Genomic DNA, 13,004 nt, shown 5'->3' with positions numbered 1-13,004 from the left:
CCCCCAGTTTGCGCACCGCTGACCTAATGTTTTCAACAAGAGAAAAAAAGGCCTCAATGCTACATCCAACATGACAAATTATTTAGTACAATACTATGCATTTTATCTATATTCTTCATAAATATGGATCATTTAGTCAAAATATTTTAAGCCTACAACCACTTCACGGTAAACCCATTTCAGCAGGTCCTACACTGCCAATATTATACTGTCTGATGTATTTCTGCCACTGCGTAGACAGAAGAGAGGATACAATACTTCAGCCAAAGGCATGTGGGGTGCGTGACATATTTTCAATGCCTAAAGGGTTCAAATGAGTGCTTCTTACATTTTAATAAGGGTTCACTCCATTACATTCTGCTGAGGTAGCACCACTGAGAGCAGCCCCACGCCCCCAAACAGAAATAGTACAATGCATTAATACCTGAGGACCTCCTAAGATGTTTGATCCCTTGACAATTATATTTTGGGTTCTTGATTTGGAAGTTTCAGTAATAAAACGAATTTATTGAAACATTTAAACAAGGAATAAATTATCTCAAATGCGTTTTGTTTGTAAACTTCGAGTTCATAGAACGCATCTATTTCAAGATTGTTAAGTTGTTCACTAAACTGTTTTCTAGTCGTTTAAAGATGTTAAATAAAACCTAATGTGATATAAAAAATAAAGAAATACACATATTTGACTTTCACCTAGGTTAATGAAGAAAGATGATGTCAATGGATACAATCACTTTAATACTGTATATTTCGTTGGAAGGTGCTACTGCAGCTGGTGGCTGTTGTTTTTATTTCTGACAAGTAAGAAAATGTAGTTAGGATACAGTAAGATGTACTGCTGAAATAATTCACTAGACATATTTAACCCAGAGGTGCGCAAACTGTGGGGCGTGCCCCCCCTGGAGGGACGCAGCAGTTATAGAGGTCCTGCGCTCTCCCTTCCGGAATTTAAATTAAATGCCAGGGGACCGCGCGAGGCCTCTGCCAAACTTACCTTACCGCGACGCATCGTCATGGTAACCCGGCGTCAAATGACGCTGCGGGGTCACATGACATCACGGTACCATGGCAACGTGACGTCACATATCCCCTCGTCATTTTACGCCGGGCCCCCCTGCTGGCTTTCCACCTCTCCTTGCACCCCAAACCCACCTCTTACCTTAATTCAGATGTCCTGGCGTCACGTTGTCATGGCAACCTCTCCTTGTAACTGCCTCTCTCTCTTGCAAACTGTTGCAGCACACAGCCGCTCGGTAGCACTCTTGTCCTGCTTTCGCTTATCACAATATACGGTATACTGTGTGTGTATGTATGTATGTATGTATGTGTGTATGCATGTATGTATGTGTGTGTATTTATGTATATAGTACAGTACATGGCTGTATTAAATATTTCATAAATTTGGTCTGCAGTGTATTTGACAGTAATTCCACAGTGGTCGCGTTTGTAGTGAGTGTAACTGCGTTTAATAAAAGGTAGAAGGACACGTTTTGTATAAGCACTCCTAATTCAACAATGTCTTACTTCTGTTTCAAAGAGGGCCTCAAGGCCATGGCAACTGCAGTCACTCGCTTCCCAGTAACGCCAGCACACAATGTAACGATTGGCACTATATTATTCATAAAACTTCATCTTTGTTAATAATTACATAACAAGTCTAGTAGTATAATTATGGCTGCGCACAGGAAACAGAGACATATAAAGCAGGAACACATCCCTGTCCTCCATATGAGTATCTTGGTCCAATTGCTTGCTATTATGTATTGGAGATATGAGATGGTTGGTTCTGCTAATAAATGTTCTAATTTTTATAAACGTGTTTTATTTAATGTGTTCTAGCTTGATGCGTCTCTTTTTGTTAAGTAGGAATGTTCCATTAACAAATTGGCATACATCAATACTAACGTCATAGATGAGGTCCGGTTCGCAGGATTTTTGATTTGAGTGTATACAGTATATGGCTGAGATTGTGAGCCGGCATCTTGTGATCAGCACTTGAGGAAACGGGGTTCCCTTGAAACGTTGTGCAATGCTCTTTTGTACAATTTCTGTTCCTGACTGTGTGCAGCCATAATGATGCTACTTGAATTTGTATGTGCACAGAGCGAGAGAGAGACCCCACAAAGAGCACTCTGGCATAACACAAAATGATCCGTTTATTATACACATATATACAAATTTAAAATCACTAAAATAAGTGTAGCGCTGCTTCACCCCCCTTCTCCCCCCCCCCCCATGGGAGATATGCTGGCTACCACTTGGGTGTTGGTGCATGGTACCTGCTTGAATGCAGGAGATCTGAGGGTCTGCGATGTTGTGGGGATAACAGGACAGGCTTTTGAATGTCTCAGGCTGTATTCTTCTCCATGCAGGTGCCTCCATCCACCACAGGCTCCAGGGTTTCTGGAGACAGTCCCCACAGAGAAACACATCATGCATACCCTCACCCAATAGACAGTAGACTTAGGCAGGGGTATATAAAACAAGGCCTTCTTTATTGCAGTCACTGCAGATCTTCATACAGCGAATACATTTAGGGCCTTATTCAGAGAGGGTTCATAAAAAAAATCGCCAGGGAATTTAAAATGGGGTTTTTTTGGGCGTTGCTATCACGGTATTCAGAAAGGCTTGAATACCAGTGATAGCAAAATGCCCAAAACTGGCGAATTGCTGCCAGCGAGAGCATCGAGCCTCTGAAAAGGCAAAAACCAGCGATTCATTTCTGCTGCAGAGAGAGCGGCTCTGAGAGAGCCGCCTCTCCCAGCTCAAATGTCGGCCGAAAATTATTTATTTAAATATCCATTCCTTTAATACTGTAGAGGTGCAGGGGGTCTCCGGAGCTGAACCACGTTGGTTTTATGTCCGGGGACCCCCAGCTTCCCGAGATACAGGCCTCTTTATGGGGTGCCGGTATCTCCTATGCAAGGAAATGTCCCGGTCACGTGACGCGGGACATTTCAAAGGAATGGATATTTAAATAAATATTTAAAAACAGATCAATACACGCCCCCCACCTCCGCCAAAACCCATACAGTACAGTAATGGGCAAAATAACTATTATCCAGATATGGATAATAGATTATTTGCCCAATAGTAAACACTGCATTAGCATACATAAATAAAATAAATAAATACAGTTATACTTACCACAACAGCAGGTCCCTCTGTCCTCCGTTGCCAGAAAGCATATATAGAAAATAAATACATTATAATGGTCCCTAACCCCTTAATCACCTTAGTGGTTCCAAACCGCTATAGTTATTAAGGGGTTAACCCACCCTGACCCGGGAGGCCTAAGCACCCAACCCAGACTGACTATACCCACCCTATACCCATTGAGTAGTATAGTGGTACATCACACCCATATAATAATAATATGGGCATGATAAGCCTCTATAGCACTCAATGAGCACCCTAATAAAAATACAGTAATACACAAGACACACAGTAATAAAACGTAACGTAACTAAACTCCCAAAAAACACACTTCACTAAATAAAATCAGTAGCCAGCTAATCCAATCAAGAAGCAATTACAACATCAACAATGAATTAATTAAACCATTACCTAATCAAACCAATTAATCCCTAAACCAACTCAAAATGAATAGTAACACTAACCAATGTAAACAATGAATTAATCCTACATTAATTAATGTAACCATTAAAAGACAAATAAATACATTAAAACTATCTCTGAAGTATCCATAAAACACATTAGCTAACATAATATAACATTAAGTACAAGCGAACACCAATCGCAAACATTTTCTTACATTAACCATAAACAAACAATCACATCCACATCAATAAATGCAATAACAAGCGTGAAATGCCCCCCAAATATTGGCATAATAATGTATTAATCTGTACCCTAAAGTGGTACAGATTAATATATTATCACTCAATGTGCCTCCCCCCAAAAATAAAAAAAGACATCCAAAGAATAAACCTGTAAAAAGAGACATTTACAAACATTGAATATCTTACTTACCATTAGAAGCGGTGGCCCTCCGACTCCCGGGGTAACAGGAAGCTCACGTACCTTGAAGGCCTCCAACAGCATCCGATGCCATCCGCCATCAGGATCCGGCTCAGGTACCCCAATCTTCTTTTTTCTTTCTTTACTCACCGTCTTCTATCTTCATCTGTAACCATTTCTTGTTGTTCTTTATCTTCTTTCTTCATCTGTCAATCCATAAAACCCCATGTTAAATCCCAGCCGATGCTGTCTCGTCGGCTTCTTGGGCTCAAATGAGGCGTCACGGCCTTAAATATGGCTTGTGACGTCACATTTACCCTCACAATGGTTAACAGCCACCTGATTGGCTGTTAAAACCATGTGCAGACTTAATTTTTTTTTGCCGTGACGTCACTTAAAGGGAATGATGCCAGCCAATCAGAATGGCTGTGCTTCATTTACCTTTAACATGACATTGGTAAATCCAAGATGGCCGCTGTGTCACAAGGTATTCCAGCCAATCAGATCGTGGGAACCAATTCCACACGCTGATTGGCTGAAATACCTTGTGACACAGCGGCCATCTTGGATTTACCAACGTCATGTTAAAGGTAAATGAAGCACAGCCATTCTGATTGGCTGGCATCATTCCCTTTAAGTGACGTCACGGCAAAAAAAAAAATTAAGTCTGCACATGGTTTTAACAGCCAATCAGGTGGCTGTTAACCATTGTGAGGGTAAATGTGACGTCACAAGCCATATTTAAGGCCGTGACGCCTCATTTGAGCCCAAGAAGCCGACGAGACAGCATCGGCTGGGATTTAACATGGGGTTTTATGGAATGACAGATGAAGAAAGAAGATAAAGAACAACAAGAAATGGTTACAGATGAAGATAGAAGACGGTGAGTAAAGAAAGAAAAAAGAAGATTGGGGTACCTGAGCCGGATCCTGATGGCGGATGGCATCGGATGCTGTTGGAGGCCTTCAAGGTACGTGAGCTTCCTGTTACCCCGGGAGTCGGAGGGCCACCGCTTCTAATGGTAAGTAAGATATTCAATGTTTGTAAATGTCTCTTTTTACAGGTTTATTCTTTGGATGTCTTTTTTTATTTTTGGGGGGAGGCACATTGAGTGATAATATATTAATCTGTACCACTTTAGGGTACAGATTAATACATTATTATGCCAATATTTGGGGGGCATTTCACGCTTGTTATTGCATTTATTGATGTGGATGTGATTGTTTGTTTATGGTTAATGTAAGAAAATGTTTGCGATTGGTGTTCGCTTGTACTTAATGTTATATTATGTTAGCTAATGTGTTTTATGGATACTTCAGAGATAGTTTTAATGTATTTATTTGTCTTTTAATGGTTACATTAATTAATGTAGGATTAATTCATTGTTTACATTGGTTAGTGTTACTATTCATTTTGAGTTGGTTTAGGGATTAATTGGTTTGATTGGGTAATGGTTTAATTAATTCATTGTTGATGTTGTAATTGCTTCTATTGATTGGATTAGCTGGCTACTGATTTTATTTAGTGAAGTGTGTTTTTTGGGAGTATAGTTAGGTTTTATTACTGTGTGTCTTGTGTATTACTGTATTTTTATTAGGGTGCCCATTGAGTGCTATAGAGGCTTATCATGCCCATATTATTATTATATGGGTATGATGTACCACTATACTACTCAATGGGTATAGGGTGGGTATAGTCAGTCTGGGGTGGGTGCTTAGGCCTCACGGGTGAGTGAAGGGGGTATTAGCCCTAAGGATGGGTGTTTAGACCTTGCGGGTGGGTAGCGGTTGGGTTAACCCCTTTATTACCTTAGCGGTATTAACCGCTAAGGTAATGAAGGGGTTAACACCCCCCCGCAACCCCCCCGCAATGCCTAAACAGCCACTAAGGGCCAAATTCCCTCTTCACCCACCCCCGATAGCCACAGTATTGTATTGTACTGTATGTTTCTTACAGTAAGCTTGGCACGGGTGTTTAACCCCTTCATTGCCTTAGCGGTTAGCCGCTAAGGTAATGAAGTTGCTGTACATGCATGTTTCCTGGCTCGGATGCATGCCGGGGGGGTCCGGAGCTGGGGAATTGGATTTGGGGAGAAAATCGTTTTTTAGGGCTGCGATGGGCTGCGATAGGCCGCGACACCCGACTCGCGGGTCTCTGAATAGCGGGAGTTTATCAACCATCCGAAAATGGTCGATAAGCGGCTGATCGCTGCTCAGTCAGCGAATTTCGGATGGAGATAAAATTTTGCGTCGATACAGGCCGTTATCGAGCACTTATCGAGGCTATCTGAATACGAGTGCCCATTTTGGTCGATAATTGCTCGATAAGGGCCTTATCGAGGCTTTCTGAATAAGGCCCTTAGTCTTTATCAGGCCCCAAGCTTTCTGGATGTACCTAAGCCAGCAATCAGGCTTGAGGCTTCTCCAGCCAGCATGGTATTTCTCTTCAGCCCCCCTAAGGGGGCTGAGGGCACGTCTCAATCCCTTGAGGGAGAGACTAGGACTGACTACAATTTGGGCTGGCTTCCTCTCTAGCACAGAGGGGGAGGGTACAAAGTCTGCACCCGGATTGGGCTGCACACAGACCAAGTCCCACCTCCACCCTGTCACTCAGAGAGGCTGCCTGAGGGTGTGGAAAACCCAAGATAGGCCTGGCACTGCTTGGACTTTCTAAGACTGATATGTCAGGCAGGGCAGACAGGCAGCCAAGACTGGCATGGCTACATTAGGACACAATTCATACCTCCAAACTAAATAGAAATAGGTAACACGGACTATCTAAAATACTCAGTAAGGATGGAAAATAACCACTGTCAAAAAATTAATGAGATGGAGATAAAAATTTAATACCATTACCAGCTGGTCAGAAAAAATGGTAGTCATTTAGAAGACCTACAGTACAGTACTGAATATACACCCTGTCAGACCTAATTTCATTAATATGTTATAGTATCCTCAAGTATAGACAACACAAGTAAAGTGCATAAGGGTTCAGACTTAGTTAACGTGCATGATGGAACAAACAGGGAAGGCAATAGAAAGAAGAGCAGCACTGCAATCACAAAGGTGCATGTGTAGGGTTACCACATGGAATTCAGTTCAGAGTGCTCTGATCCATAGTCCAGTATCCCAAAAGCTTAGCGGTCTCGTGGCAAACTTGCAAAGTAGCTTATCCCATCATCATAAGTCAATGATCCATTAGTTCCGCGTGGAAGAGGAAAGGCGGATGCCCTGACGCTTATTTCGCCATGAGGCTTCTTCTGGGGGCGCACCTGAATTTAGAATTGTTATGTGTTTGTTAATAAAGATTATGTTTTTATGAAGAGTGTCGACAGCTACATTGGGTGATCACTGGCTTTAATCAAAAGTGTCAGAAAATGAAAGGTTGGTCATTTTCTTAGTGTAAGATATGACACCTGGTACATAGTTGGAACAGGTATGTACCATAAAGGTTGGAGATAGTAAACTGTGGTTTGGGCCGCGTCAGAAAACATGGTACTATACTGTATGTCAAAGAGCCGCGACTCAGTGCAGAAGCAGTCGCACCGCAGTTCTTACTAAACCAGTGGTTCTCAAACCTTCTCTCGTGACCTGAGTCACACCAGGTTTCTGAGGGCGCCATCCAAAATGCTATTCATATGCAAATGATGTGCATTCACGTGTGTGCAAGTGCTTTGGTTATTCCTAAACCCTGGTGTGTCCACGAGAAGAGGTTTGAGACCCACTGTACTAAGTAAGCCATGTTAGTACGTCGCATAGAAATAGCTGTGAAATGCCTTCCAGCCACTTGGTGAATAATGTGATAGCTGAAATGCATTTTATAGCACCAGAAGACCTGGACCGTGCCACACGGCAGCTTAGTAAAGTACCCCAAAATACTAACACTGCACCTACGTACCTTTTTGATATTTACAGGCTTAGAAAAATTTAAGGGCCAATACTTTCACAGCCGGGAGTACAAGATTCCTCAGCCCTTCAAGGACAAAAGGGTTATTGTTGTTGGTACCGGGAATTCTGGAACGGATATAGCTGTGGAACTAAGTGCTGTGACTAAACAGGTAGGCACTACAAGCTAATATATACATACAGTATGTCTAGGCTTTGCATGCCTGGACTTTTGCTCCCCCAAACCCATCCATCTCAATATTATGCATTCTTCATTTTCAATTGAGGATTAAAAGTGAAGCCACCCGGAGTCTGTAATTTGTGCAGTTTGTGACCGTTAAACATACTTTTTCTATTTTAAAAACGAATGCACTATACAATTAAAATAAGCTGTATACAGTACTGTTCTCTGTGTGTCTTTAAGGTTTTTATCAGCACCAGGAGAGGAACATGGATAATAAACCGTGTCTTTGATGATGGCTTTCCATTGGACATAGTCCTTTTCACTCGCTTTAAGAGTTTTCTCCAAAACAGTCTACCAACATTGACAAACAAATTACTGGAGAATAAAATCAATGCAAAGGTCAACCATGAAAACTATGGCCTGAAGCCCAAGCACAGGTGGGTTTTGCTAGTTATACTAGGTGCACACTCGGTCTAGGTGTTCCAAAAGTAGATACAGTACGATGAATGGATCTGTTATTCTATATCCATCTAATTACCACAGTTTCCTATTATTTAATTACTTGTGCTTTTTATCTCTTTGTACATCCCAAAAATACAGGCTTTTTGGCCAACACCCAACAGTCAGCGATGACCTGCCCAACCGCATTATTTCTGGAAAAGTGTTGATGAAACCCAATATCAAAAGCTTCACTGAAACAGAAGTCATCTTTGAAGATGGGACAGTGGAAAAAGACATTGACGTGGTCATTTTTGCCACAGGATACAGTTTTTCTTTTCCTTTCTTTGAGCATTCTGTCCTGAAGGTTCAAAACAACCAAGTCCCGCTGTACAACATGATATTTCCTCCTCATTTGGAAAAGCCAACAGTGGCTTGCATTGGCTACATCCAGCCTATTGGGGCCATCATGCCTGTTTCAGAGATGCAGGCCCGTTGGGCAACCAGAGTCTTCAAAGGTAAGTGGCCATAATAATAACACGTCACTATTAAGATATTTTGATAATAAACCAATAAAAATGAGGATTACTTGACTAAACATAGACCAAGCAAGACCATATTAGTGTTGTACATTGTAAATCCAAATTTCCACATGAGCAACTAAAATGGGTGCGTTAGGATATCTAACATCTATTTTATTCCTCACATTTTGTCTTAATGTAAGAAATGTGCACTGGTTGGTTTGGATGTTGATGATAATCTATCTGAAGATTAATTAAAGTAGCAGTTCTTTACTAACAAGATATGCAGTAGAATGGTGTAATGTTTTGTTATTTCACTCACCCTGCATTTGTACAGAGAGTGAGAGGTAGCAGTCATGACAGCTTTGGAAGATGACAACAAATACATCTACATTCTAGCTGTTTCCATGACAGGTGTATGTACAGAATCGCTTTATAACCCCTATTCAATATGCTGTGAAGCTGTCTTCTACTTATCAATGAAGCTTTTGGGCCACTTCAGATTAATGGAGCTGATCATTTCCATGACATGCAGAAGACAGCTACTGTACACAGCATATTGCCTTTGGGTCAAATGGCAAAACATTTAGTGTGTGAGAGGAATTGTAACTGTATTTTCCTTGTACAGTGCTGCTAGCAGTGTTGCACCAAGTAAAATAATTGTAGCGCTAAAATATCCATGATGTTTAAGGGCTGTCCAATCTATATCTAGGCCTGAATCAGTTGCCGTCAGTAGAAGACATGATGGCGGAGATCACCAAGAGGAAAGAAGAAATGGAAAAAAGGTTTGGCATCCTTGACAAGACAAAATCAATTTATCAAATGCATTATCAGTTCCTATTTTACTGATGGTGCCATTAAAAAATCTTACATTATGTGCTGCATACCGCACACTATACTGTAGTCTCCATATATTTAAGTGCACCAGCATTTATTATGTCGCATCTCCTAGATTGGTGATTATAATGTATATATTCTGCTAACTACAGGGCCAATCTGTGTTGTGTTTATTTGTTTCTTCCTTTATTGTCTATCCTTTTTAACAATGCAAGTGCATTAACTAGGAGGGATGGCAAACATATGTTATGTCTGATCATAGTACACCCCTTACCCCTGTCTACAGATATGTGACCAGCAGTCGGCACACTATACAAGTGGATTATGTGCTATACATGGATGGAATTGCGTCAGAAATAGGCTGCAAACCCAATCTGAATCGACTCTTCCTTATGGATCCCAAGCTGGCCTGGGAGATATTCTTTGGCCCATGCTCACCATATCAGTATCGCCTGTTTGGTCCTGGGAAGTGGCAAGGTGCCAAGAAGGCCATTCTAACTCAGATGGATCGTGTCATCAAGCCCACAAAGACTCGTATCCTGGAGAATCCCACTTCTTCTAATTCTATTTCTCTGAGTTTTAAACTTCTTGGGATCCTGATGGTCTTTGCTGCCATGTATGCCTTATTGTAACAATGCCACAATGGTGTGTCATGATCAAGCATTTAGAGCAGTAACCCATGATAAAGGCAGTCTGCTATAATGTGTCTTATTGAGAGCATCTTGCCATTTTATATTCCGATCTTCCACTGAATCATGTTTTCCTGTTCTCTGCTACACCACTTGTACTTATAATGCCTTAAAATATCAGCTAATTAATTTAGTCTTTTTCTTTCATGTACACTGTGTTGTAATTTGAGTCAGTATTGCTCAATTTTTTAGTTGCATTCAGAGGATTTCACAAAGTATTGTTTATACTGTAAAGTCACAATAAAGACAGTTTGTATAAGAAAGTAAATTGAAGTGGAGGTTGTTGGAATATAAAACAATCGGTTATTGGAAAAAGTGAATTAGATTACTTTACCAAAGGTAAAATGCTACCACACATACTGTATCATCTGTACTTTATACCACCATCCCTACTTCTATGCTGCTACTAGTATACCCACACATAAATCTGCCTTGATCTATAGAATCCCGAGTTACTTTCACCCATCCCTCTGTGACCGATAACGGACACCGACAGATATAAACACCGCACTATGTATGGGATAAAAGGGCCACAGCTTTTATTTAACATCAAAACCATTCTGATATACCATCATATTATAACCAATAAACAGAACCATGCAAGACTGCTGTTGGCTACTATGTGAAGGTGAAGCTTGTGGAGCGTGCAAGATGCCTATATAGAGAATATATATAGAAACACACAGTTAGTGACAGTAGTATACTTCATATATAATAGTAGAATGATCTGTTAGGGTGAGGTGGGAGAATACTCACACAGGTTCCTGGCGAAGCAAAGGTATTTTGCGAAACACGTAGTCCCCTGTCAGTAAGTGTAGCCTGTTGTCCACTGAAAGCCACCGTAGTCTCCACAAGCTCTCCGATAGCGGTCCTGCTGATGGACACGGAAGAGGATGCGGAGGAAGATGAGGATGGCCTTCATCCTGGTAGGGGTAAGTCCACTTGCCCTCTTGACCCCATTTCCTCCCATCTCCTAAAACCTCTTGCTCCTTCTAAAATCTCTATGCTCACACACATTTCTAACTCCTCCCTCTACTCTGGTAACTTTCCCTCCTCCTTCAAACACGCAGCAGTTATACCATTACTCAAAAACAGCAAGCTTGACCCTACCTGTCTTTCTAACTAACGACCTGTCTCCCTCCTGTCTTTTGCCCCTAAACGCCTTGAATGTCTTGTATTCTCTCACTTGCTCCATTTTCTCAACACCTATTCTCTCCTAGACCCTCTACAATCTGGCTTCCGCACTGCTCACTCTACTGAAACAGCCCTCACTAAAATAACTAATGACCTCCATGCTGCCAAAGACAGAGGTCATTACACTCTGCTCATATTACTCGACATCTCTGCAGCATTTGATACTCTGGCCCACCCTCTTCTCCTTCACATTCTCCATACTCTTAGTATTTGTAACAACGTTCTATCCTGGATCTCTTCTTACCTCTCCCATCGTACTTTCAGTGTCTCTTCTGCTAACACCTCCTCTATTGATCTCTCTGTGGGGTACCCCAGGGCTCTGTCCTGGGACCTCTTCTCTTTTCTCTATACACACTTTCTGTAGGTGACCTAATCACATCTCTTGGGTTTATTAAACATCACCTCTATGCTGATGACACACAAATTTACTTTTCAACCCCTGACCTTACACCTGCTGTACAGACCAAAGTTTCTGAATGTCTCTCTGCGATATCATCCTGGATGGCCTCCTCCGAATTAAACTTAACATGGCAAAAACAGAGCTCCTTATACTTCCTCCCAAACCTGACCCTACTACCTCCTTCCACATTACTGTTGGAAGTACGATCATTCACCCAGTAGCCCAAGCACAGACGCTGAGGCAAGGGTGTAGATAGATGAATTTGAATTTCTTCTGTTAGACAGTGACCTCTGACGAAGAAACACATTATTGGAGGTTTTGAAACGCGTTGGAAGGTTTTCTGGCACCGCAGGGACACCGTAGCAGTGGACAATCACTGGTGACGTCAGCGGGTGAACGGATCGAGTGTTTTCCAGGAAGTGATTCACGACAGAGCACAGAACCTGATCCCCGGCAGAAGCAGACGAAAACACCCCATGGCAAGCGGTTAACCCGGCGGCAAAGACCATTAAACCAGTGCTTAATACCTATTCACATCTGGTGAGTAGGTTTCCAGTTTTAACCAGACGGAGCAATCACGGAAATCTTGGCCAAAGTTCCACGTTTTGGCTAGTGCTTAGGCATTCTTTCAATCACCCAGTGCTTAGGCACTTATATATTTATTTTAATCATGTTTGTATAGCATTGTATTTTATGGTCATTCATGGTCATTTTAACTTTGTAATAAATTGCAATTACATTTATATCTTTGTTATCCCTGGGTAATACACTATTGCAGACTTCCTGCATGTTTTGTCTTTTTCTCTCCTTTCCTGAGGTCACTGTCTAACAGAAGAAATTCAAATTCATCTATCTACACCCTTGCCTCAGCGCCAG

General features: G+C 41.6%; 1 protein-coding gene across 4 annotated transcripts in view; it reads left to right on the top strand.

The window, feature by feature from the left end:
• LOC142503887 (flavin-containing monooxygenase 5-like) overlaps positions 1-11,148 on the top strand; it is a 35,672-nt gene extending 24,524 nt beyond the window's left edge. For 2 of the 4 annotated variants that reach the window (XM_075616777.1, XM_075616779.1), the window contains 5 exons: positions 7,896-8,038; positions 8,290-8,486; positions 8,650-9,005; positions 9,721-9,793; positions 10,132-11,144. In XM_075616777.1, the coding sequence (XP_075472892.1) occupies positions 7,896-8,038; positions 8,290-8,486; positions 8,650-9,005; positions 9,721-9,793; positions 10,132-10,477 (1,115 nt within the window). In that variant the 3' untranslated portion in view covers positions 10,478-11,144. Of the gene's footprint in view, positions 1-7,895; positions 8,039-8,289; positions 8,487-8,649; positions 9,006-9,720; positions 9,794-10,131 lie in introns of all 4 variants that reach the window. The other 2 variants (XM_075616780.1, XM_075616776.1) reach the window with 2 other exon arrangements.
• The last annotated feature ends 1,856 nt before the right edge of the window (positions 11,149-13,004 follow it).

This window comes from Ascaphus truei, chromosome 10 (assembly GCF_040206685.1).
Source record: "Ascaphus truei isolate aAscTru1 chromosome 10, aAscTru1.hap1, whole genome shotgun sequence".
In the NCBI taxonomy this organism is placed as follows: Eukaryota; Metazoa; Chordata; class Amphibia; order Anura; family Ascaphidae; genus Ascaphus; species Ascaphus truei.
Note: the sequence above shows the minus strand (reverse complement) of the source record. Positions and strands in the feature narration are given on the sequence as shown.